The sequence below is a fragment of the Drosophila albomicans genome, chromosome X (assembly GCF_009650485.2).
Source record: "Drosophila albomicans strain 15112-1751.03 chromosome X, ASM965048v2, whole genome shotgun sequence".
In the NCBI taxonomy this organism is placed as follows: domain Eukaryota; kingdom Metazoa; phylum Arthropoda; class Insecta; order Diptera; family Drosophilidae; genus Drosophila; species Drosophila albomicans.
This window is the reverse complement of record NC_047627.2, coordinates 25092937-25116692: the sequence shown is the minus strand read 5'-3', so window position 1 is coordinate 25116692 and position 23756 is coordinate 25092937. Positions and strand designations below refer to the sequence as shown.

The window sequence follows — 23756 nt, the reverse complement described above, 5'->3', positions numbered from 1 at the left end:
GAATTCCATTTATTCCTATGTCTAGCTAGCTTAATTCTGCTTTGTCCTGATACTAATTTACGTCCATGCTCTTCAGAGCCTCAGAAAATATATCACTACAGAAGTTTTATCCCTTTTCACCTCACTTTCTCCCTCACTTAACCCAATTAAATGCTCTCCTTCCTAAAATTTCATTTACTTTATCTCGGACCCCATCTCCGTTCTTCTTTTACCTGATCCGGATATCTTTTATTACCTTCTAAAATCACTGATCGCTTTTCTGCTTCCCTAAAACAACTATACCAAATAGTCTTGCACTCTTCATTTGTCACTTTGGGAATTCCTCTCTTTTTCCTCTGAACCGCTCCATCCCATGTCCTCTTCTTCCACCCAAAACACCCTCAACTCCATTCCCGCTCTTTCCCATGTCATCTTGTTCCTCCCAAAACACCATCAACTCCCTTTTATACTTTCGCTTAGGTTCTATTTATTCACACATTCGATATGCAAGTCTCAGCGCCAATCCCAGCCAGAGCCAAGACCACAGACTTGTCCTGCTGCTGCCGCTGCGCTCCTCGATCCACTGGCGATAGTAGTGGACATCGGTGTAGACGCCGGGCAGCCCGGGCTCGGCGCAACCAAAGCCCCAGGAGACGACGCCAATGATGCGACCCTCATGGACCAGCGGACCACCCGAGTCGCCCTGACAGGAGTCGGTACCACCCTGAAGGCGGCCAGCGCACAGCATGCCCGGAAGCAGTCCGTTGCCATAGATGCTGCCACACGTCTGATGTCGTATCGTGCTCACATTCGCCATCAAAAGTACATTTGAAAGTGAGTTCTAGACAGCAGAGATAGCATTAGTAATCCTCGAACTCCCGATGTCCTAATAATAACTCACCTCTTCGGTGCGTCCCCAGCCTGCCACGAGGCAAGTGGCGCCCACAGGCGTCTGACGAGTGGCCAGCTCAATGGGTGAAATGGTGGCTTGACTGTTGTTCTGTGCATTCCTCGCCAGACCCGACTTCAGAAAGATAATGCCCACATCGTCCCGCATGCTGTCCGGACTAAAGCTGTTCATGTAGGCCATCGAACTAACGTCGGACACAATCGTCGCGTTGTTGCGTTCGTAGCGATTCAGCGTTCCCAGCACGACAACAAACTCGCTCGGTTTGCGGTAACGCTTCCGCACCGTGCTGTGAACGGAAAAGAATGTACCTACAAGCTAATTTTCTTGCTCATAGTCCACTCACTTGTAGAGACAATGGGCCGCAGTCAGCACCTTGTTGGGAGCAATCAGCGAACCGCCGCAAATGTGTCCGCTGCCAAAGTTCCTGTCGTACTTCCTCAGACGTATGGAGACCAAATGCTTTGTCTCATCCACACGGGCGACGGTGCCATTGATGATGCGCGACTCTATTGATTCCAGTCGGTCTGTTGGTTGAGATTGTTGTTGCTGTGCGGCAACTGGAATATAATGGAAAATGATAAAGGTTCGTAGCTTGGATAAGCAGAGGTCTTGGCTAAATTCCTTTAATGTGCGGACTTTTATTTTAATAGAGAATTTTGAGCACCTTCCTTCATTTTGTTGGGGTACAAATTGCAGCCTGCTATCTCTTACCATTTGGTTAAAGAGTTTCTGTACTACTTTAGAATAGAAATAAACCTGTGGACAAAGCTACCTGGGATGCCTTACAGATACTCCCAACTGGCGGGAGCTGCGGTTCGGGTTTAGAGTAGAATAAGGGCACAGGCGAAGGCTTAATCCGTTTAGTTCGGGAAATTATTTTCAAGTGATCATTTGTAGCAACCGCTTTATTTTGTTGGTCAACCAATTGCAGCCTTCTAGCTCTTACCGTTTGGTTAAGGAGTTTCTACACTACTTTAGACAGAATAAGCCTTCTAGCTCTTACCGTTTGGTTAGGGAGTAGTACCTTTGAATAGGAATAAACCCATGAACAGAGCTACCTTCGAAAGCTCTTCAGCCAACCTCAACTGGGGGAAACTGCGGGTTCGGAGTTCGGAGTAGAGCAAGGGCACAGAGAACATGACACATTGATGATGCCAGTTGGATGGTTGGAACAAGATATGAAATATCTGTTGCATTTGTAAGTAGTTGTTGTCTTTGTATCTTTTTGAAATTTTACGTCAATTTCCGCCTTTGACAAGCTTGATTAGAAACCCGAAGAGACACAGAAGTGTGTAGAAGAGAGTGCTATCAATTATTACACTAACAAGCAATGCAGGGGGTCGCTGTCCCTCTCTCTCTCTCTCTCTCTCCCTCCCTCTCTCTCTCTCTCTCTCTCTCTATTTATAGACAAAGATATAGAACCGAGTAATTGAGAAGTGTGAGATGAAGTTTGTTTATCTTACTTGCTTCACTGGAAATAAACACGAAAAACGCGGCACACAACAAATAATATACACGCTGCATAATGAAGCAAACAAAAAAGTGATAGAAAAAAAATATGCAAAAAATAATCAATCAAAATATTTAAAGTTGAAGCGAAGTAGTCACAACCGAGTTCGGAGCCAAACTGAAATTCCAAACACACATCAAATTGACATCAAGTAGAGTTGTTTCAATTGGCAATCAGAGGGGAGACTTATTATCAGAGGTTGATAACGCCAGAACAAGAGTCGACAGAGATGATATATAGTTGGGCTATGTGGGGAAATCAAATGTGAGGGAAAAATGGAAATACCTTCTCGGATCTTGATTTTGTACAATTCATTTTTTTATTATACATATATATATAAAATACAAATACTTGTATGAAATGAATATTCGTTCGTTTTGTTGTTTGTGTTATTCGAGCTCAACATTATAAATATTTGTTTTTCATTCTTTTTTGTTGTTTTTTTGTTTATATCTATGGTGTATATTATGTGTATATTCGATATGCAAAATGCTTTTTGTTGTAACATTCAGTTTTGTGTCTGATGTCCCCAAAAGGAGACTGAATAATTTTAGTTTCTTCGAATGCGTGTTGAGAGATTGAGATTGTATAAATAGTAAAGTAAAGAGTATAAGTATTAAAATTTGCATTACAAATGCAAAAGGCACTAATTACGAGTACTTAACAAACAAATAGAAAAAAAATTATATATAGAGATTCATAGTCAAAGGTGGACGGCAAACATTGCGAAAATATTGTCTGGAATTAATTGAAGTTCAAAGGTGCCAAAGTGTGCACGTTAATTGGATTTTTGTCTTTGTTTCCTCTTGATTGTTGTTGCTGCTGTTGTTTATATGTAGCCCTGCAGACTGCGCGATTGACTGTGATGATGACGCGGTGGCTGATAGCCTGGCTCTTGCATTTCCATCTGCATCACCAGATTCTTTTGCTCGCCACGCGCCTCATAAGCATGACGCGACTCACGATGCAAAATTAGGGCAGCAAGAGCCAACAGCATGGAAGTGACAACGGCGAGGGCATAGGACCAGCCAAGCACATTGAATTTGGGATACATGAGCCAGTCGCGACGATAGGCACAGCCACCAAAGATGCACACGGCCAAGAACATGAAGACAGCTGCAGCACAGAGTACAATAATTAATAAGAATTCAAGTTATGAATGCTGAAATTGTTGTAAATTACATGAGACGGCGGTGCCAATGAAAGCGAGACGCACGAGCAGCCATTCGTATTGGAGCACTGCCTTCAGCGGCAAGCGAATGATGGTCAGCGAGAGCAGGGCCAGCACACAGAAGACACTGATGAAGGCCATGGTAACGAAGCCTTGCACAGCCATCAGCCAACCAGGCAACAGATATTCGCGTATAACATAATATTCCTAGAGTGAAGCCATTTAGATGTGGTTTATCCATGTAGGAATAGTAAGTAGCACACTTACGTGGGAGAATATGTTGTGGCAGCCGGTGAACTGTTTCGGATTGTGGTATTTGGGATAAACAAAATCCTTGAAGCAATACTGCCAGAGTCCCATGTTCTTGAAGCTGCTGTGCGTCTCCTCGTACGATTCAATCCAATAGGGCGAGCAGAAGGACATAATCATCACAAAGAAGCTGGCATATGTCACAATCGAGCCAAACACGACGCCATCTGCAGTGCATAGCATATATAATATTTATTTACATAAAAAAACAATACGCTGACTTTGGCTGCGTCACTTACTCGTCGCACGCGGATAATCGCCCTTCTCCACGCCATTGTCGGTGGTATCCTGCGATTGCTGTTTGCCCAAATTATGCATATTGAACGTGAGACTTCAGTAAATGAATAGAGTCGAAGAAAATGAAGATATTGTGTATAAACAAATGAAATCGTAGACAAATTAAATGCACACACCCAACTGCAAGGTGGGGCTGGGGTACAATGTGACCGCTCTTGAAATTTTTCACTAGCTGCTAGTTTACGTCGGCAAATATACCGAAAATACTGCTTGGCAACAATACGTTACAGTGCACGCAAAATGGCCAGACTATAAAATTTATGTGCAGCAATGTTGAAAATGGTTAATTACTGATAGATATTAAAATTGCATTTCTGTTTATTATAAATTAATAACAAGATAGATATTTAAAGTTAATCTCACTCGTGTGGCTCTAAAAGTTTAATATCGATGCATCCAACAGAAGCTTCACTCGCTAATGTGGCCAGACCGTTAATTTCTGTAACGCAAGGTGGCAACTTTAAAATTCAGTTGGAATATCGAGTTGATCTCTGGCGGGTCGATTTATTAAAATTATTAATTACAAATAACAATACACGCAATAACAAGATATCTGCTAAAATGGCACAATTAAAGCACTTGGTCCACCTCGTGGTGCTCCAAGTGCTTCATATACGCAAGAAAACACGTCCAACAGAGGCTGCACACGCTAATAAACGGGACGCGATTGCGCTCTGGGATGAGGGAGAAGTTGATGGTGGCCACCAGGGGCCAGACACATAGAGCAACCTGTAAGTAAATGCATAATGATTGATTAACTCGCATGAGTTTGAGGGAATGCTTTCTGCTGTGTACCTTGTAGGTGGGAATGACCTTTTTGCCAACTTCGGCCACCGCCTCTCGCACTGTCTTGGACTCCAGCAGACTCATGATGAAGTAGAAGCAAGTCATGGCAGCCGGCGTATACGAAATGGTCTCTACGGCCGCCTTTACAATGCCAGTGCCCAACGATGTCTGCGGCCACATAGCGCTAGAGATCTGCTTACGATGCAAAAGAAGATTCTGATAACTATGAAACATGGCTAAGGGAATCGTTTTTACCTTAACCCAGCCGTATAGAGTGGGCGCCACAAACAAGCCGCCGTACATGCTGAAACGCAAGACACGCCACCAGTCGTAGTTGCCTACAAAATTCGCAAAGTTAGTAAATTAAAATCGATTAATTCAAACAGCAACAAACTTACCCCAATTTTTGCCCTCAAAGGTTTGTTGTATCAGGCTGCCAGTTGGCCAGATCAGGCTATATGATATCATGCCACGCACAATGGGATAGCGGGTGACGAGTGTCTTGCACTGTTGCCACAGCAATGGAGCCACCATGCTGACGCTCTACATGTGAAAACATGGTTTATTGTTAGTTGCAATGCAAAACAACTGTTGTAATCTATGTAAATGAATTTCAGCCAGGGCCAAGTCAACACACAAAACTGGGGGCTGCGACCTCGTCCAACAAAAAGACATAAAATGCCAACACACACAACGAACAGCGAACGAGACACAAACAAACATGTGGCGTGGCCTGTTAATACTTTTATGCTGTTGCTGCTGCTTGGCGAGCTGCCTGGAGGATCAGCTGCAGGACAGCAAAATTGTCAATGGAACTGTCGCCGCCAAGGGCGAGTTTCCCTACGCAGTAAGGCATTCCAACTATGTAGTAGTTTCTCTTCTTTAAATAACTTGTATTGCTTTTCTCAGGTGTCGCTGCGTCGCTCCAAGAGTGGACATCATTCCTGTGGCGGCACCTTGCTCAATGCTGGCTGGGTGTTAACGGCGGCGCATTGTGTGCGTTCTGCAAATCCGCAGGATGTGAATGTACAATATGGCAGCAATATCATTGCACGCAATGCCACGCAGTTGGCCATGGTGCAGGCCATCTTTGTGCATCCCGGCTACGAGCCGCAGAATAAACACTTCAATGATATTGCCCTGTTGCAGCTGCAGCAACCGTTGATCCTTGATGCTCTGGTGCAGCCAGTGCGTTTACCGAATGCCGAACAAATGACGCTGGCCAATAGCAGTGTTGTGCTCGCCGGATGGGGTTTAAATGCCGTGGGTATCGCGTCCATTTCCACATCCAGTCCACAGCTATTAATGCTTCACTTTTCTCTTGCAGACTGGCGGCGTTGTGCAGCAGCAGCTTATGAAGGTTCAGCTGCAGGCGTTTAGCGATCAGGATTGCAGCAACCTGCATCAAGTTCAACTCCATGCCACTCAGCTGTGCGCCGGAGTTCCCGAGGGCGGCAAGGGACAGTGCAGCGGTGACTCTGGTGGTCCGCTCTTGCTTGCCGGCAGCGACACTCAAGTGGGCATTGTGTCGTGGAGCATTAAGCCCTGCACTCGTCCTCCCTATCCGGGTGTCTTCACCGAGGTCTCGGCGTATGTGGACTGGATTGTGGCAACTGTGGCCACGGCTCCGAACAATGATCCCGCAACGTCGCAGCTCTGGATTGGTGAATTGATTGTGGCACGTGTGCCGCCGCCACTTGTAGCGTAGTCACAAGATGAAGAAGAAGGAGATGAAGAAGTTGTACTTAAATGCAATTTATTGACCTACCAAAAATTGTACTATAAACAACACGCATTATTTACATAACAGACAACAACAGAGCGCAACTTATGCAGCCTGAATAATGGGAGCAACTGCATCCGCATTCACAGTGTCTTCATCGTGACTCAACTGACGCGTCTTTGTGTATGCCAAAAAGATGATCCACATCAGGCTGCAAATGCTGACAAAGACGACACGATTGTGCTCTGGCACCAGCGAGAAGTTCAGCGTCTGAATGAAGGGCCAAACACAGATGCCAACCTGTTGAGCTTAAGTTGTTAGTTTGTTGTTCGGTTGAGATTGAGGAGGAGTCATTGCTTGTTAGTGGTACCTTGTATGTGGGCAATGCCTTCTGTTTGGTCTCCTCAACAGCCTCAGCGAAACTCTTGCGCTCCAGCAGACTCATGCCCATGAAGAATGAGATGCAGGCAAAGGGTCCATAAGAGATTTGTTCGGTTAGCGCCTGTAAATTGTTCGATTTGGAGTTCACATATCCTTGCCACACACACACACGCAGACACACACTCACCTTGACGATGCCAACACGCAGACTGGTCTGTGGCCACATGGCGCTGGAGAGGCGCACCCAGCCATAGAGTGTGGGCGCCACATAGAGACCACCGAAGAGACTGAAGCGCAGGGCACGCGCCCAATCGTAATTCTCTAGCGGAAGAGCAGAATTTTGTATTCCGAGTTGTGATGAATCCTTTCCGTAAACTTACTCAGATTGCGTCCTTCGAGAGTTTGCTGAATCAGGCTGCCCGTGGGCCACAGTAGCGCATAGGTCACTGCCCCCTTGACCATGGGATGCAACTTGCCTTGGGCAGTGACAACGTTTTGCAATTGTCTAAGCACTTGGGCCATTTTATTTCAACAAAATTGTACCTTTCAAAACTGTTTTCAAAAATTGTTATTGCTATCTCACTCGCGCGCGCAACGACAACAACGACGACGGCGAATAATAACAGTCATTCACATGTGTTGCTATCTCGCTCGCTTGGCAATGCAGGCGACGGCGAATTCAACAAGGTCACTGTCACTCACACTAACACACACACACACATGCATGCACATGAATTGACCATGGCGAAGTGTAAGTGGAAGAGGAAGCATGGCTACTAAACTACGGTACTTGCTTGCAACTTCTTTAGGAGAGAATGTGAACAAGAGAGAAAGAGAGAGAGAGCTTTCTAGTCCTTCTATGCTGAGCTGCTTGTGAGTTTTTATCACTTGCGATCAATGAATCTGTTGCACTTAACAACTAAATCACACAATGGTTGCACAAATACTGCAATTTCGAAAATTAGGTGAGCCAAAAATTGCAATTGCATTTGCAAGTGATCGTGTGAAAAGCTTTTCCGTTTCCGTGTGTCGCTCATTGGCGGCTGCTGACAAAAGGTGAGCGGTGTGACACGCATGAGGGGAGCGCGGCAGTTTGTTCAAATGCCAAAATTTAAATTATGAAATACCCACGCACTCACACACACACACACATGCATTGTGCATGTGCATGTGTGTCATAACAGCTGTGTTCTAAGAACAACTATGAATGGAAACGTTACGCATACGCATGTGAGTAAAAATATCTACATACATATGTGCGTCTGTTTGTTTGCGCGTGTTTATGTAATGGAAACTTTATGCGAAATGTGGCATGTGATTTAATATGACAGATTGTGTTTATGACTGCTACACACATATGTACATTAAGAGAAATACTTGCTAGTCATCAACAAAGCGAGCGAGATTTGCCGTCGTCATTCCCCTCGTTGCCTTGTAAATTCGCATACTTACATGTATGCAAGCTCCTAACGACACACATAAATACACATATATGTATGAATATGTGTGTGTACTCTATGTATATAGGGATGTAGAGGGAGTAAATACGTAACTAATACTTAATGTTATGCTACTTTGTACTATATGCATTTAGAATGCGTATCCCCGCCGCTCTAGCAAATTGTTATGAACTAAACGCAATTGTTTGTGTCAGCTGTCGACGCTGCGTCTGGCGTCAGCTGCCAGATGATTGCAAAAAGCTCTGCAAGCTTTTGCTACCCTGCAATCTCAGTATCAATATAAAAGAGAGTTTGTTTATCGAAAAAGCACTTTTGAAACTTTTTGGAATTTTTTACTACAAAATGTATTATAAGAGCCACTTACGGATACATTTGGAAAAGTTTTGAATTTAATTTTCAAATGTTATTTTGAAAACCAAAAACCATAGATATTTGCTGTAAAAACATCGATATATATCGATGTTCGTTTAGTGATATCGAATGGTTAGCAATGCATATTCTGCTCATCAAATAACTAAATAATAATGCATGCAGTTAAGATTTTTATTGATATTATTATTGATTTGGATTTATTCTATAATTCTTTCATTTACTAAGATTGATAAGTTTACTAATTAATTTTTGAAATTGTAAAATACCAAAATGCGGCATTTGTCTATCGCGCGGATTTTGTGTTTATCACTGCTGGTCACACCGTTTGCTAAAACTGCAATATCATTAGACCGACCGACAAAGTTGATTACTTTTTTCAGAAACAAATTGTATTTACATTTAATTGAACGCACCACATCAACACAGTGAAAATGACCGTAACTGCTGTGCCGCTGGAGAGCGTACGCGAAAAGGCGCTTTCCGACTACAGAAAGAAATTGCTGGAGCACAAAGAAGTCGAGGGTCGCCTTAAAGAAAGTGAGTTGGAAAAAATGGTAATGCCAAAAGTTGTTCACTAATAATGCAAAATTTATAGAACGCGAGGAAATCAAGGAGCTGACAAAGCTTTACGACAAGTCGGAGAATGATCTAAAAGCACTGCAAAGCGTGGGCCAAATTGTGGGCGAGGTGCTCAAACAATTGACCGAGGATAAATGTGAGTGTTGGCAAAATAAGATTTGACCACGATTTTAATGATATTTGTTTGTTGAATGCAGTCATTGTGAAAGCCACCAATGGACCACGCTATGTAGTCGGTTGCCGTCGCCAGCTGGATAAGGCCAAGCTTAAGTCGGGCACACGCGTTGCCCTCGACATGACCACATTGACGATTATGCGCTATTTGCCACGCGAAGTTGATCCTTTGGTCTACAATATGTCGCACGAGGATCCCGGCGATGTCACCTACTCGGCCATCGGTGGTCTCACCGAGCAAATTCGCGAGCTACGCGAAGTCATCGAGTTGCCATTGCTCAATCCCGAACTCTTCCTGCGCGTTGGCATCACACCGCCCAAAGGTTGTTTGCTCTACGGTCCGCCAGGCACAGGCAAAACGCTGTTGGCGCGTGCGGTGGCCTCGCAGCTGGATGCCAACTTCCTGAAGGTTGTCTCCTCGGCCATTGTGGACAAATATATTGGCGAGAGTGCGCGTTTGATACGCGAAATGTTCAATTATGCCCGTGATCATCAGCCCTGCATCATTTTCATGGATGAAATCGATGCGATTGGTGGCCGTCGTTTCTCTGAGGGCACATCGGCCGATCGTGAAATACAGCGCACGCTGATGGAGCTGCTCAATCAAATGGATGGCTTCGATTCGCTGGGACAGGTGAAGATGATTATGGCCACCAATCGTCCCGATACATTGGATCCTGCTTTGCTGCGTCCCGGTCGCTTGGATCGTAAGATCGAGATACCGCTGCCCAACGAACAGGCGCGGTAAGTTGTTAAATCGAACTTAAGGGAACATAATTAATTTATAATAACTTTTTTGCAGTCTGGAAATTCTGAAGATTCATGCGCTCAAGATTGCCAAACATGGTGAGATTGATTACGAAGCCATTGTCAAGTTGTCGGACAATTTCAATGGCGCCGATCTGCGCAATGTTTGCACTGAGGCGGGTCTCTTTGCCATCCGGTAAGTGAACACGTAACGAAATACTTGAACGCCTAAGTTTCTATAACGAAACAATTGTCAATTGCAGTGCGGAACGTGAATACGTCATCCAGGAGGACTTCATGAAGGCTGTGCGCAAGGTGTCGGACAACAAGAAGCTGGAGAGCAAACTGGACTACAAGCCAGTTTAGATGTAGTTAACCACGCCCCTGAAACCATTAACTTCAACACAAATTCAATAAAAAAAATACCCATCTTATATTATGTACAAAAAAATTCAGTTGTTTGGAAAGATTGTTTATTATTCAAGAAAAGCTAAAAGTAAGATAGATTCAGTTAGGAATTTGTGTAATTTCGTTCATATGAATTAGAGTTATGCATTTTAGTGTTCAACTAATTAATTCACTTTTCATTGTCTATAATTTAGACTTAGAAGCAGGCATCTCCGACAATCTGGTATAATTTGTACTCCTACGGTATATGTAGTACTATAACAATATACCAAATGTAGATTTGGGCATATCTTTAGTATTTTGTGTTATATTAATTCGGTATATTTTAAAGTGAATACCGCAAAAACACCTACAAACTACGGTTCTTAGTAGCTTTGACCGATAATCTGGTATATTTTGTACTCTATGGTATATTTAAACACCAAATATAGCATTCGGTATATTTTAGTATTTTTGCGGTACATAGTTTTGGTATATTTCAAGAATAAAACCGCACGGTTCTGGATTTATTGAAAGTGTGTATCTCACAGCCGAGTGTACTTGATATACCAAGTATAGTTGATGGTATATTTTTGTATTTTGCAGTATATTAATTTGGTATATTTTTAAAATACCGCATTGTCTTGCATTTATTGAAAGTGGGTATCTTTCAGTCGAGTAGTATATTTTTAGTATTTTTGTGGTATATTAATATGGTATATTTTACGAATACCGCACTGGGTAGCGGCTATCTCATCTCTCTCACACTCGACTGTGGAATAAACATGAAAAGGATCAAGATTTTGAATCCATATGAGACTGTTACTCAAAGTTAGAACATATTCATATTTTGCTATAGTCCAGTGTTTCGGTTATTGTCAACAACGTTTTTATTACATAGATCAGAATGAAAGAGCAAGAGGTATAAAGCAAGTCTATAAACTAGATAAGTAGCTGGTCACTTGGCTTTGTTGGTGTCCTCGATGCGTCGCTTCTTGCGTTCCATGTAATCGCTGACGTTGTCGTAGCGCTTCTTGAACCACACCGACAGATCCTCGGGCACACATTGCCCCTCTCCGGCAAACTGTTCGTCGACCATTTGCAACCAGCCTTCGGGCAGCGTTGCATCCTCGGCACCATCCTGGCTGCTGTAGGCACGCAACGAGAGATTGTCATTCAAGGAGCCCAGCACATAGATGCGTTGTCCACACAGCGCAAAGTTGCCAATGTGCCAACTGCCCGCAGCGGCTTCAATCAACTGCTCCCGTGTCACAGACCACGAAGGATTTGCCGCGTCTGCTGCATTGAGCTGCAGCTCATAGAGTCCAATGGCAGCGCTGTGATCGTAGAAGAGCACCGCCGCCTCATAACGCTGGCCGGGCACAAGCTCACGCAGCTGGAGTCGCACTGCTGGCGCTGGCAATTCCTTGAGCAGCAGCTCCTCCCCCGTCGCATAGTTCCAGATGCGCAGCGTCTTGTCACCCGAAACGGAAACCAGGTGCTGCAGCTGCTGTTCGCCGAGGAGCGCCAGACCCGAAACGAATTCCTTGTGACCCAGACAATAGCTGTGTATGTCATAGCTGGCGGGATAGTTGGTCACGCGAATTTTGTCATCACGATCACAACTGATGATGTGCTGTTGATCCGGTGTCCACAATATGTCGTAGACAATGCTCAGATGACCCAAAAGCAGTTTGGGCGGCGCCTCTACATCCGCACTGCAATCGAATTGATAGCAATCGCCGGTTTTATCCGTGACCAGCAACGAACTCGAATCGGGCGCGAATCTCAAGGCACTCGAGGCACGTGCCAGCGGTCGTATCGAGAGCAGCTTGGCATGCTCCGGCCTGCTCTTGTACAGCAGCAGCGCCTTTTGGCCGGTTGTGGTCAGCGCAATTAACTGGCGATCGGGTGAATAGCTTACGTTCAATATGGACACTTCACTCTTGGTTGCGGGCTGCTCTTCAGTTGCTTCACTGGCCGCCACGGGTTTGAGCCCGCACGTGGTCAGGTCTGTGGGGAGCTCAATCTCCTTGAAGATTTGCAAGTCGTTGGGATTGAGGAATAGCACCTTCCGGCCGTGGGCAAGCACCAGCTCGGGCTCCAAGTAGAAGATTGTTGTCATATTGCGCGCTCTCTCACTCTCTCTGTTGTGAATCACCAACAGGCGGTAAGGTGGAGAGTATTGGACACAACTGGAACATAGCGCTGGACAGAAACAGCGTCTATCGATATATCGTGAGTGGCATTTTAAAATATACTAAAATATATTTCACGTTACAAATACCTAAATATTTAAAATCCACTTAGAAGATAATTAAATGCAAACACCATCTATAAATATATCAATTTGGGATCATCAAAAAAAAAACTTTTTTCTGGCAGTATTTTATTTCGTAATATCGAATAGAATCATTCGCGGCAATCGATAGTTGATGTACATGCCCAACAACGTGGTGGCAACGTCAGTCAGCTGAACTTTTACCGTTGCTTCGTCAATTGCAATAGTGTGTATCGATGTAACGGCCATTTTGTGGTGAAAAGAAAAATGCGCCAAAAGTGCAGCACAGTGATTAACTATAAAAGTGGCCCCGCAACTAACAAGCTGTGCCAATATTAAAGAAAAATTAAGCGCGTAACAACGTAAAAACGCATTGTGAAATTTGTCAAATAACAGTTCGAAGAAATACAATATTCAGTATGAACACCATAACCACCATTCGCAGCATCAACGACTTCAACAAACGCATCGATTCGGCCGAAGGCAAAGTGGTGGTGCTTGATTTTTATGCAACATGGTGCGGTCCCTGTAAGGAAATCGAGAAGACGGTGAAATCACTGGCCCGTCAATATGAGGGCAAGGTGATATTCCTGAAGGTCAATGTGGACAAATACGATGAACTGGTGCAAAGGTACAAAGTGCGCAGCATGCCAACATTTGTCTTCCTGAGAGGCGCTCGACGCCTGGGCTCCATTATCGGGGCTGATGAGCACAAACTGGTGAAGATGCTGGCCAAGGTGGGCAAGTGAGGGAACGTTCGTCGTCCCCATAACTTTCTCTCGATACTCCTTCCACGACGCTGGGCGTCGATAATATTTAACTTTAAACGTTCGATAATGTAATAATGTAATTGTGATTGTATTTTAAATTTGTGTAATGTGTAACTTGACTTAAAATAGATGTAAGCAAGAGTAAGCTCAAATAAAACTCCAGCATTATGACAAATTAATTCAATTTGGATTTTTTCATTTGCACTAGCCATAACCTCAAAATGATTTGTACAAGTTTTTAACAAGCAAGCGCTGCTGCTATTGTTTTTTTTTTTATTACATTCTAGAGAGAGAGACGCAGTGTAGTTTAAATCATTTTTTCAGCAAACTAATATTTGTGTTTATTTTTTAGGAAGCGTACAAAATTTTCAAGTGCAACAAAAAAAAAAACGAAAAACAAAAAAAGAGGTAATTCCATTGCAAATTCCAGCGCTATTAATCGTTCGTTCCTTCGATCGATCGATCTCGCCTATCGATAACAACGACCATGTCCTATCAAATCAAGCGTACGCCATATTTTCGACGCATGTTCAACCACAGTCGCCGCAATGGGCAACTGCAGCGTTTGCGCGAGGAATACGAACGCATCCAAGAGTTCAATGATCGCACCATCGAGCTGAAGATGCGCCAGGTGCGTCTCAAGCGATTGTTTCGTGAAATCGAGGACATCAATGAGTCGCCCAGTCCCCTAACATTGAGTGCGTCGTCGGCGACGCGTCGCCAACAGCCGCTGCTGCTGCCGCTGACGCCGGAAGCGATGCAGGCGCAGCAGCGACGCGAACGTGTCGAGGCACTCGAAAGGGCCCGAGAGCTGGGCCAGGAGATGTCGCGTCGCAACGCCGAGCTGGCAGAGAATGGCAGCGGTTTCTATTTGCGCAGCGAACTGCGCGCCACCGCCAAAATGCGCGCAGCCGACGAGGCGCGTCGCGATGCCCAGGAGCGGCGTCAACGCGCCGCTCGACGCATCAGCTATGGCAATGCGCAGTCGCGCTCGAATATTGAGCGCATTGCGCTGCGACGCCAGCGGCAAGAGGAGGCCGATGCGCTGCTCTATCGGCACGATTTGCCGACATCGCCGCCGGCACGACTATCGCAGCAGCAGGTGTTGCCAGATCAGTTGAATGTGGCGCAGCCAGATATCGTGAAACGTTCGATGCTGCAGCAGCGTTTGCAATATGGCAACTCGCGTTCCTCCAACAACATGATGCGCAGTCAAATGGCGGCTGCGCAGCGTGTGATGAATTGCATATCAGGGACGGATCAGGCGGCGAGCGTTAATGCGCATTTGCAGGTGATTAAACAGCATGCGCAATTGGAGTTTGAGCATCGATTGCGCAACACAAATACTCCTTTGCTGCTCGATACCCATGCCGATAACAACGACAGCGATAACGATAACAATAACAATGGTGGCGAGGCGCCGACAATGAAGAATTCAAATGCTGTCAACTCTGAGGATGAAATGCAGACAGCGCTGCTGCCGCCAACGGAGCACGAACCCTTGAGCTACGACGACGATAATATGCCCAGCACCAGCCAGAATGCTTTAAGACTAAACAGTGATGTCGCCGCAGCAACAACGACGCCGCAACCAAGTCGCCTACTTAGTGCAACTCCATCGGAACGTGCCTCGGAGCGTTGGCATCGCATATCGCTGACATTGCCCTGGCTGAAGGTCACCACCACACATGATCAACACCAGTTGATGGCTGCTGCCTCAGCGCGTTTGCCCAACATCAGCATCTCCATTGCTGGCGAGGATGTGAACGACAGCAGCTCATACAGCACACCGGCAACGCATGGCAACCACGCGGACAATTATCAAAGCTTTAGGGGACCATCGTTGTTGCAGGAGGATCTCATGCAGATCATGGAATTGGATATAGATAGACATGGTCAGCGTCCATATCACAATTAGTTGTCACATCAACTTTTGCTTTCCCTGCAGAGTAAGTAGAGCTCACTCACTACCAAATCGTTCTTGATTGAAACATTTGACCGCCTGCAGGAGCTTTAAATGCGCAACGAGAGTTTCGTGATATCTTCATTCTGGATCTTCGAGATACATTTTAGTTGGCGCCAAAAGGAATCCTGCGAGTCAACGATCAGACGCTCAGATCTGTGCCACATAGATCATGTGAAATGGGCAGAGATATATATTCAAACATTTTCCTTATTATATTAGTTGTGAATTCAAATGTAAATATACATTTGAGTGAAATAAATTGAAAGTTACAGTTCAAAGTTGATTATTATGTGTAAAATTGATGTTTATTATAATAAATGTTTTTGTTTTGGTTTCTTGTCCGATATATAATCTGATGTAAATTTAATGAAAATATCGATACGAACTGCAAATAGTTTGTCACATGCATAGCATTTTATGGATTCATGCGCTGAATGCGCTTGTGTTTCTCCAACCAGTCGTCCAACGCATTCTCGAGATCTTTGTGAAAAGGATTCGTCAACTTGGGCGCCTTGAAGTGTCTATAAAATTGTGAATTATAGACGATCCCATCGAACATCTTTTCAAATTTTTCGCAGTCAGCGATAATCAATTGCTGTTCCAACATGTCAAAGCTGCACCAAGAAAAACAAATATAGTTATTATGGATTATAGATTGCTGATTCCTGAAGAGTTTCACCTGGGCAGACGTTCGCGTATATAGCGAACACGTCGTCCGTTGTTGGATTCGATCGTTTTAGCGCTATAATTTCGACTGATGCCTGCCAATTTATTACGGATCAACTGATCGCTGATGCTGTGCTGCAAGTCCGGTGAATCACAAAGATTGACAAAGAGAGTACGATCCTCGATGTCAGTGTCTTTAATGACGGCATAAACATAACGACCACGCACCAGGACTTTAAAGTAGTTCGTCGCATTCGCCGGCCAATGCAAATCTAGAGGATACACGTCCGTCAAAGTGCCACGCATTGCCATTGCCGGAAGTTGCATGAATTGCTTGTGCAGAAAATTCAGCTGATTAGCCGGCAATTGAGCACTTTGGCCATAGTCAAGCATATAGACGGACACCTCTCTGGCGGAGATCACACTCACGATGCGTGCACGCTTCCACGCGGATTGATGAAAGGCGGCGCAAATGTAGCCGGGTTTCAGAAAGGGAGGCGTCAGCATCCAACACAATCCATGCCCATCGCTATAAAAGTTGCTGCAGAAGGGAGTCGATGGAATGAATTGCATACACTGCATACATAGAGTTGGCTCCCACTTACAATATCTTATGGGACATCTCCGTCACCAGATTGGCATCTTTGGCCTCCAGAAACCAGAACTGAAAGGGGCTGTAAACCTGTGAAGAAAGCACATTGTAAAATGCAAGTCAGATCTGAGAGATTCATACACTCACCTCGGTTACCTTGAGCTGTAACTTGTTGCCAACTGTGTGCTCCTGTGAAAGCGTCTTGACAGCCAGCTCTGCACCTAAGCGAATAGCTTCCTGTGGCCCATTCACATTAAACACTTCCTCGGACTTTGGACGAACCTTTAACAATTATTTAACACTTTTACAATTTTTCCTTTAACAACTTCTCTCGGATAAGCTTTTTTGCCTTTGAAGGTATTCATTTTATTTCCAAATGACATCAAGCTTAAATACATTTATAACTAGGTAAAACAAAATGTATTGACGACTCACCAGCACATATTTCGATTGAATGCGATGTATAAAGTTTTCCATACGGAACTCGGCACTCAGCTCAGTTTCATCCAGCAAAGCTTCGGCGCTGTCCAACTTATCATCGGAACTCTCAATATCCCACTTCATGGTGCCAAGCTCATGTGTCTTTAGCTTCTTCATTTGCAAATTCTTTGTGCAGGCCAAGCGAAAAATGTTGAAGAATGTAATTTCTCTTGAGGCAAGGTTCTTCTTTAATAGTTTTCATTTTGTTTGTTGTAAAAACTTGTTGGCTAGGTTTATTAATAAATTTTACTATGCGCATGCACGTACGTTATTAACTGAAAGCTAACTGTCAAAAAATGGCGTTGCCGAACATTCGAATTTTGAAAATCACAACACCAATAAATATCGATATCAATTACTGAAGCCCATGTAACCGATATTTTATATTCTACTTTAGTATATGGTATATTTAAGCAGTATAGCGACGGCCACACTGAGGCGAATTGTTTGCGGCACGTGTTGCTGCGATTTCTGGGATTTGAATCGCAAGCAAAATTGTTAAGTAAAATGGATAGTGAAGTGGATGATTATGAGCCCACCGACTCCGAGGAGGAGTACAATGAGGAGGAACGTGAAATCTTACAGGATTATCGCAAGGAGCGCCAGAGACGCGCCGACAACAAACGCAACCAAAAACAATCTGTGCTGGCGTTCAGCGAAAGCGACGATGATGATGACGATGAGGAAGAGGATCCTTATGCGGCACAACGGGCGCAAAGAAAAGCCAAAAAGTCCAAGCGCAAGACTGCAGCAGCTGGCAATGATGATGACGATGACGACGAAGACGATGTGGCGCAATTGATGCGAGACAGCGACATCGAAGGCGCCGAAGACGACGATGGCGATCTGCCCGATACTATGGACTGGGGCACCAACAAGCGAACGTATTATAATACCGATTTCGTGGATCAAGACTACAGTAGCTACAATGCACAGGAGGAGGACATGGCCAAGGCCGAGGAAGAGGAGGCCAAAAAGATACAATTGCGTCTGGCCAAACAACTAAACGAAGCCGACTTCCAGCTGGACGACATGATGGAATCCAGCAGCGTCAAGCAAAGCGCACAAAAAGCAGCCAAGAAGTCGACCACAAAGTCCAGCATGGAGACCATCAAGGTGACCACAGATCTGGCCGGTCTGGGGAAGCGTGAACGCTTACAACTATTGCAAAAGGATTCACCCGAATTCCTGGGCATCACACAGGAATTCAAGAGGCAGCTGCACGAGGTACAAAAGCTGACAGCGCCCGTCCTCAACTATGTGCGGCATCATCAGGTGCCTGTGGTGCCAGCTTTGCAATTCGCCCAGCTCTATCAGAGCGTGCTCCTCAGCTACTGCTCCAACGTCAGCTACTATTTGCTGCTAAAAGCAACGCGCAGCAATGTCAAGTATCATCCGGTGGTCAAGCGTCTGGTACAACTGAAGCAGCTGCGCGAACAGCTCGCCGAGCGTTATGTGGAGTTCATAGAGCCACAGCTGGAGGCGTTGCTGGAGCGCATCCAGGATGGCGATGCATTCACAGTGCTCGATGTGGCGCAACGCAAGGCCAAGCTGCAGATACTCGACAAGTACAACGAGACGTCAGCAGAGCAGAAGCAAGAACAGCAAGTGGCGGCGGCGGCGGAGGAGGAAGAAGACGACGACGACGAGGAGACGGATGACGATGACAAAGATGAAGATGAGGACGCGGCGGAGTTGGCGCGTCGTGGCATCACCTATCAAATGGCCAAGAACAAGGGCCTGACGCCGCATCGCAAGAAGGAGCTGCGCAATCCGCGTGTCAAGCATCGCGGCAAATATCGCAAGGCGCTCATCCGACGCAAGGGCGCCGTCCGATCTGTGCGCACCGAGGTCAAGCGCTACGGCGGAGAGGTGTCTGGCATCAAGGCGGGCGTCACCAAGAGCGTCAAGTTCCGAACGTAGTTTAAAATCGTTTACTATATATATTATAGTACATATAATAAGTAGAAAGTCTGTAAACTGCATATTAAAAAGGATAATGTTGTGAGCTGTAAAACGGATGTTTTATTTGTCGATTTAATACGGCGGAAAAATTCAAATTTTTTTTTTTTGCCATTTTCCCCTTAAAAAATCAGCTGAAATCATAAATTTCGGTATATCTTGATAACCACAAGGACGATTCGAATATCCTTTGGTGGGACAACAGTCCTTACTGAAAGATGTCGTTTGACACAGGACTCGCCAGGATCAGACGGGATACAGCTGAGAAATACGCTATTTTGTATAAACAAAAAAGTCCTTCTAACTTGAATCCTTGCAGGATATTCGTCCTTTTTGGTATGCCAATCACTTTTTATTGATTAGGACTATCTTTCTGCCAAAGGACATGTCGATTGTCCTTTAAATGGCGGAGTTACAGCGGAATTTGCAATTTGTGGCCATTTTTTCTATGTGAAGCCCTTGAAAAAATTTCAGGTGAATTTCGTAGGAATGTCCTTAAAATCCTTGAATGACAGTTGATAGTATTAACTATTAAGATGACAAAAAGCTAGTTGCTAGCCGAGTTATGTTCTGTTTCGAATATTCTGCCACATTTTCAAAAGATCTTCAGGATTAAATCCACCACAAAAGACGCATTTACATTAAAGTTAGCTAACTCTAATTATTGAATGATTTAATTGTAGTTTTGTACATTCATCAATTGTTTTTGTTGTTTTGCGTTTACATTAATACAGTTTTGTTTTTATTATGTACAAGTTTCATGCAAAAGTTTAGCCAAAAAAAATAAAAAATAAAGAAGACAACCAACACAAAAAGCATGCATCAAACTATACGTATTTCAAAAGATCGAAAATTCAAATTATTCAATTTTCATTGTCTGCTTCAATTCGATTTCTAACATTGAAGAAGCAGTTGGCGTGCGAAAGAAAGAGCTTAGAAAACTAATTTTGTAGATTTAACTTAGATATTAAAGAGCTTGCGAAAGTCATCGTTGGACTTTGGTGTCGTCGTCGCATTCGAGACCTCCTTCTGTTCCTTTTCTTTTTCGTCATCGATGTTGGCTTTGCCATTGGCATCCGCTGATGATGCTGTTGATGATGTGGCAGACGCCGTTGCCTCATCCAAATCGAGTTTCTTGCGACGCTTCGCCTCGAGCATTACCAATTTTGTGGGTATCAGAGTTGTGGGCATGCGACGCTTTTCCCCCACTTTGGGTGCGGCGGCAGCTGTTGCTGACATTGGCTTTGGCGGCGGATTTGAGATGGCAACCGAAATCGGCAATCCGCCCAGCTCCAATCCATTGGCGCCGTCGACGGCCTTTTGTGCCTGCTCCGGCAGCTCAAACTCAATGTACGCAATGCCCTTGAACCGCTGATTCCTGCAGAGACGAAGAAGAGTTAAATGATGAATATTCGAAAGACTGCCAATCGATTTTTTGACTGCTTACTGCTTGAACACGAGACGCACATCCTTGATGTGGCCATAGCCTTGGAATGCCTCGGTTAGCTCCTGTTGCGTACAGCCCGCATGCAAGTTCTTAACGAATATCTTGTTAGTCTCCAAAGTGGCTGCAAATTGTATAGAATAATGTAATATATAACTTGATGTGTTCAATCTCTCTCTCACTCACTTGAGTACTTAAAGTTGGCTGGTTTCGTTTCAAATGTTTCTTTTTTAATAGGCGCTGGCGGTGCAGCTGCTGCTGGCGGTGGCGGCGGCGGTGGTTGCTTCTTGTGCGCTGGCAAATCCTTTTTCAACTTTTTGCTAGACGGTGATTGAGCTCCTCCTCCTGCTCCGCCTGCGAAATGCTTCTTGTTCGCCGTTTTTGGCTGCACTGGCTGACGTCTGCCTTGGGCAAACGTTGTGCTGCGCTGTGGCGCCGACACATGATTGCTCAGCTGGATTTCCGTGCAATACGCCTGACACTGGGCGATGGTTTCGTAGTTGCCAAAGCAACGTTCATAGCGCCGATACAGATCACTAATGCCCACAACATTAGCGGGCAGCGTGCTCAGCGCCTGTTGCAGCAGACTGCGTATCTTGCGTCCGCCGTTATATTCGGCATCCATCTGGGCACAAGCGAGCCAAAGATCAACGCGATCGCTGCTGCCGGGATAGCCTAAAAAGAGCATACTTTAGTAAAGCATTTCCTTAAGAGTTTAAGCCACTTCACACTCACTGAAGATCTCGGACCAAATGGCAGCGCCTTCGTTGGGACTTTTGAGAGTGGCGTATTCAACCAGCGCCCACAGCTGCAGCACCTCGTAGCCAGTGTCCGCCAGCTCGCCATATTTCTCCGACAAACGATTCCATGCCTGGCGAAAGGCGGCACGCAAAGCAGACACCTGGAAATTAGGGCGATAGGTTTCAGTTATCATGAACAAGAATCGTAATCCTTACCTGTTGCTCCACATCGATCTGTATGTGACGCACACGATACGCCAAATAGTCCAGCTCCAGCTCCACCGTCATCTCCATGTACTGCTCGATGCGTGCAAACAGCTGTCCCAGCTCCGCATCGACCTTGTCGAGTGGATAATCATGTTGTTCCATTAGCTGCAAGAACTTGTGATTCAATTTAATGCTTGGCATTGCCAGCAAAGCACGTCGTATCAACTCCATTGGTTTGCACTTTAAATAACCATCGTTAAGGATCATATAATTCAGCTGGCTTTTTTCGCTCTCCTTATCGACCGGTGTCTGCATATAGGCAATGTAGTCCAGCCAGAGTTCGCTGTTGCTTGCCCACTTGCACAGGCTCAGCTCGTAGATCACTTTGTCGAGCGACACTTTGCAGCGTTTGCTCACCGGCAACGTGTCGACACGCAACAGAAACATTTCCTGCAGCCACGACGAATTCTCGCTTCTCTCCTTCAGCTTTGCCTTAAAGTCGCCAATGATCTGTGACATTTCCTTCAGCTCTTGCTCGCTGCAGTTCCATGCAACGCATTGCTCACTCAAAGCTTGCTCCAGCTCTTTGTTCTCAGTTGCTTGGAGTAAACCACGCACTTTGACCATAAAATCCCCACGTTCAATGCCATAATCACAGAGCAAGTTGGTCCACAACTCTGTTGGATGGAGCGTCTCCACACCTTTTAGTATGAACTCGGCCAGGTTTTCATCTACAAATTTGTATCATTTAAATGGTTGACAAGCTACAATACTGTAAGAGTTCGACTTACCATAATAGCTGCTTAGGGCTGTGGCGCATTTGGAATAGTAAGTCTCGTGCTCCTCGGGTGTTTGGGTCACTGCCTTGAGGGTCTTCAGGTAGCGCAGCCAGATGTGCGCTGGAATTGTCGAGTACTTCTCGAAGGCGCTAATCGCCACATTGATGTTCTCAAACGCATTGATTTTGCTGCAATTGGTGGCGGAACAACTGTAACATAACATGAAATTGGCCAATTGGCCTGCACTTACAATGCCGTATGGCACAATTGCATATACAATTTATGCTCCTTGAATGGCATCGCCAATATCATTGCAAACTCATCCTGCAGCCGTTCTTCGTTTTGTGAATCGCCCTCGCTATCATCGTCGACATCATCCTGCGAGTCATCAATAATGCTTATCTCACTGTCCGAATCCAGATGCGCTTCACTCGCGCTATCCCCGAGACTCGAGTCCGAGCTTATCTCAATTGGCTGTTCGTTCATAATATTCTCATCGTCTTGCTGCAGTTGTTGTGCTTGTTCCTGCTCATCGTCGTCTCGGTCGCCAGCTGCTGGTGGAGCGCGATGTGTTTTCTGCATAAAAACATAAAAAAAAAACGACGGCCAATTTGTTGTATAAAAAGCACACGTGCATTGGTCACGTGTTCACCCGCAGCTCTCCTACCTCAGCTCCACTGGCCATATTCAATGTAATTTGTTTCGCGTTTATTTTTATTTCAATATTATATGCAATTATAGCTTTGACGAGAAAATTATACGCAAATGTGCCAAACTAAACACTAACTTTGCTGGTTCGAGGCAACAGCATAGAAAATAAGAAGAAGCATTGACAGTAGCAAATGCAAACAACATTCACAACTAGCGCTAACATATTGAAATTAAATTATCGAATGCTCTTCAGATTTATCGTTGCGCATGCAGTGATATTTTGTTTGTATCTTCGATGCACACTAAATATAAAAAGTCTACACTTAAATACGCAGGTATAAACAGCACTTCAATGGTCACTCTTGCAACTTGATATCGCAGTGCCAAATTATCGAATATCTGCATCGACGCGATAGACATTTTCGCTATCGAC

The 23756-nt window shown here is 44.9% G+C and overlaps 12 protein-coding genes across 12 annotated transcripts; 5 read left to right on the top strand and 7 right to left on the bottom strand.

Moving 5' to 3' along the window:
• Positions 1–418: 418 nt before the first annotated feature.
• On the bottom strand, positions 419–2500 carry LOC117569384 (trypsin alpha-3). Its single transcript, XM_034250525.2, has 4 exons — positions 2353–2500; positions 1233–1446; positions 881–1175; positions 419–820 (listed from the first exon to the last, which is right to left on the bottom strand). The coding sequence occupies exons 1-4, from the start codon at positions 2411–2413 to the stop codon at positions 467–469; spliced, it is 924 nt and encodes a 307-aa protein (XP_034106416.1). The 5' UTR covers positions 2414–2500; the 3' UTR covers positions 419–466.
• A 253-nt stretch (positions 2501–2753) lies between these two features.
• On the bottom strand, positions 2754–4319 carry LOC117577696 (uncharacterized). The gene is made up of 4 exons (XM_034262596.2): positions 4119–4319; positions 3838–4046; positions 3582–3777; positions 2754–3515 (listed from the first exon to the last, which is right to left on the bottom strand). The coding sequence occupies exons 1-4, from the start codon at positions 4195–4197 to the stop codon at positions 3229–3231; spliced, it is 771 nt and encodes a 256-aa protein (XP_034118487.1). The 5' UTR covers positions 4198–4319; the 3' UTR covers positions 2754–3228.
• A 427-nt stretch (positions 4320–4746) lies between these two features.
• On the bottom strand, positions 4747–5496 carry LOC117577647 (uncharacterized). Its single transcript, XM_034262531.2, has 4 exons — positions 5361–5496; positions 5218–5300; positions 4972–5154; positions 4747–4905 (listed from the first exon to the last, which is right to left on the bottom strand). Exons 1-4 carry the CDS (start codon positions 5494–5496, stop codon positions 4747–4749), a joined length of 561 nt encoding a protein of 186 aa, XP_034118422.1.
• Positions 4822–6670, top strand: LOC117566228 (trypsin-1). The gene is made up of 4 exons (XM_034245778.2): positions 4822–4907; positions 5580–5809; positions 5872–6225; positions 6290–6670. Exons 1-4 carry the CDS (start codon positions 4856–4858, stop codon positions 6668–6670), a joined length of 1017 nt encoding a protein of 338 aa, XP_034101669.2. The 5' UTR covers positions 4822–4855.
• A 100-nt stretch (positions 6671–6770) lies between these two features.
• On the bottom strand, positions 6771–7618 carry LOC117577648 (PXMP2/4 family protein 4). The gene is made up of 4 exons (XM_034262533.2): positions 7447–7618; positions 7254–7387; positions 7056–7187; positions 6771–6985 (listed from the first exon to the last, which is right to left on the bottom strand). The coding sequence occupies exons 1-4, from the start codon at positions 7586–7588 to the stop codon at positions 6791–6793; spliced, it is 603 nt and encodes a 200-aa protein (XP_034118424.1). The 5' UTR covers positions 7589–7618; the 3' UTR covers positions 6771–6790.
• A 1601-nt stretch (positions 7619–9219) lies between these two features.
• LOC117577545 (26S proteasome regulatory subunit 10B) lies at positions 9220–10850 on the top strand. The gene is made up of 5 exons (XM_034262375.2): positions 9220–9435; positions 9494–9613; positions 9675–10395; positions 10454–10594; positions 10662–10850. Exons 1-5 carry the CDS (start codon positions 9330–9332, stop codon positions 10762–10764), a joined length of 1191 nt encoding a protein of 396 aa, XP_034118266.1. The 5' UTR covers positions 9220–9329; the 3' UTR covers positions 10765–10850.
• An 807-nt stretch (positions 10851–11657) lies between these two features.
• LOC117577655 (tRNA (guanine-N(7)-)-methyltransferase non-catalytic subunit wuho) lies at positions 11658–12999 on the bottom strand. The gene has a single exon (XM_034262542.2). The coding sequence runs from the start codon at positions 12908–12910 to the stop codon at positions 11744–11746; it is 1167 nt and encodes a 388-aa protein (XP_034118433.1). The 5' UTR covers positions 12911–12999; the 3' UTR covers positions 11658–11743.
• A 382-nt stretch (positions 13000–13381) lies between these two features.
• On the top strand, positions 13382–14015 carry LOC117567535 (thioredoxin-1). Its single transcript, XM_034247584.2, has one exon. The coding sequence runs from the start codon at positions 13486–13488 to the stop codon at positions 13813–13815; it is 330 nt and encodes a 109-aa protein (XP_034103475.1). The 5' UTR covers positions 13382–13485; the 3' UTR covers positions 13816–14015.
• Positions 14016–14110: 95 nt separating this feature from the next.
• Positions 14111–16080, top strand: LOC117572569 (J domain-containing protein DDB_G0295729). The gene is made up of 2 exons (XM_034255452.2): positions 14111–15785; positions 15845–16080. The coding sequence occupies exon 1, from the start codon at positions 14324–14326 to the stop codon at positions 15752–15754; it is 1431 nt and encodes a 476-aa protein (XP_034111343.1). The 5' UTR covers positions 14111–14323; the 3' UTR covers positions 15755–15785; positions 15845–16080.
• On the bottom strand, positions 16079–17792 carry LOC117572587 (tudor domain-containing 6). The gene is made up of 5 exons (XM_034255475.2): positions 17496–17792; positions 17208–17342; positions 17074–17150; positions 16482–17009; positions 16079–16416 (listed from the first exon to the last, which is right to left on the bottom strand). Exons 1-5 carry the CDS (start codon positions 17655–17657, stop codon positions 16218–16220), a joined length of 1101 nt encoding a protein of 366 aa, XP_034111366.1. The 5' UTR covers positions 17658–17792; the 3' UTR covers positions 16079–16217.
• Positions 17793–17954: 162 nt separating this feature from the next.
• On the top strand, positions 17955–19557 carry LOC117572577 (something about silencing protein 10). Its single transcript, XM_034255463.2, has one exon. It carries the CDS (start codon positions 18048–18050, stop codon positions 19461–19463), a length of 1416 nt encoding a protein of 471 aa, XP_034111354.1. The 5' UTR covers positions 17955–18047; the 3' UTR covers positions 19464–19557.
• Positions 19558–20187: 630 nt separating this feature from the next.
• On the bottom strand, positions 20188–23472 carry LOC117569214 (RNA-binding protein 4F). The gene is made up of 8 exons (XM_034250293.2): positions 23340–23472; positions 22923–23248; positions 22685–22860; positions 21903–22624; positions 21682–21847; positions 21133–21621; positions 20950–21070; positions 20188–20880 (listed from the first exon to the last, which is right to left on the bottom strand). Exons 1-8 carry the CDS (start codon positions 23355–23357, stop codon positions 20463–20465), a joined length of 2436 nt encoding a protein of 811 aa, XP_034106184.1. The 5' UTR covers positions 23358–23472; the 3' UTR covers positions 20188–20462.
• Between the last annotated feature and the right edge of the window lie 284 nt (positions 23473–23756).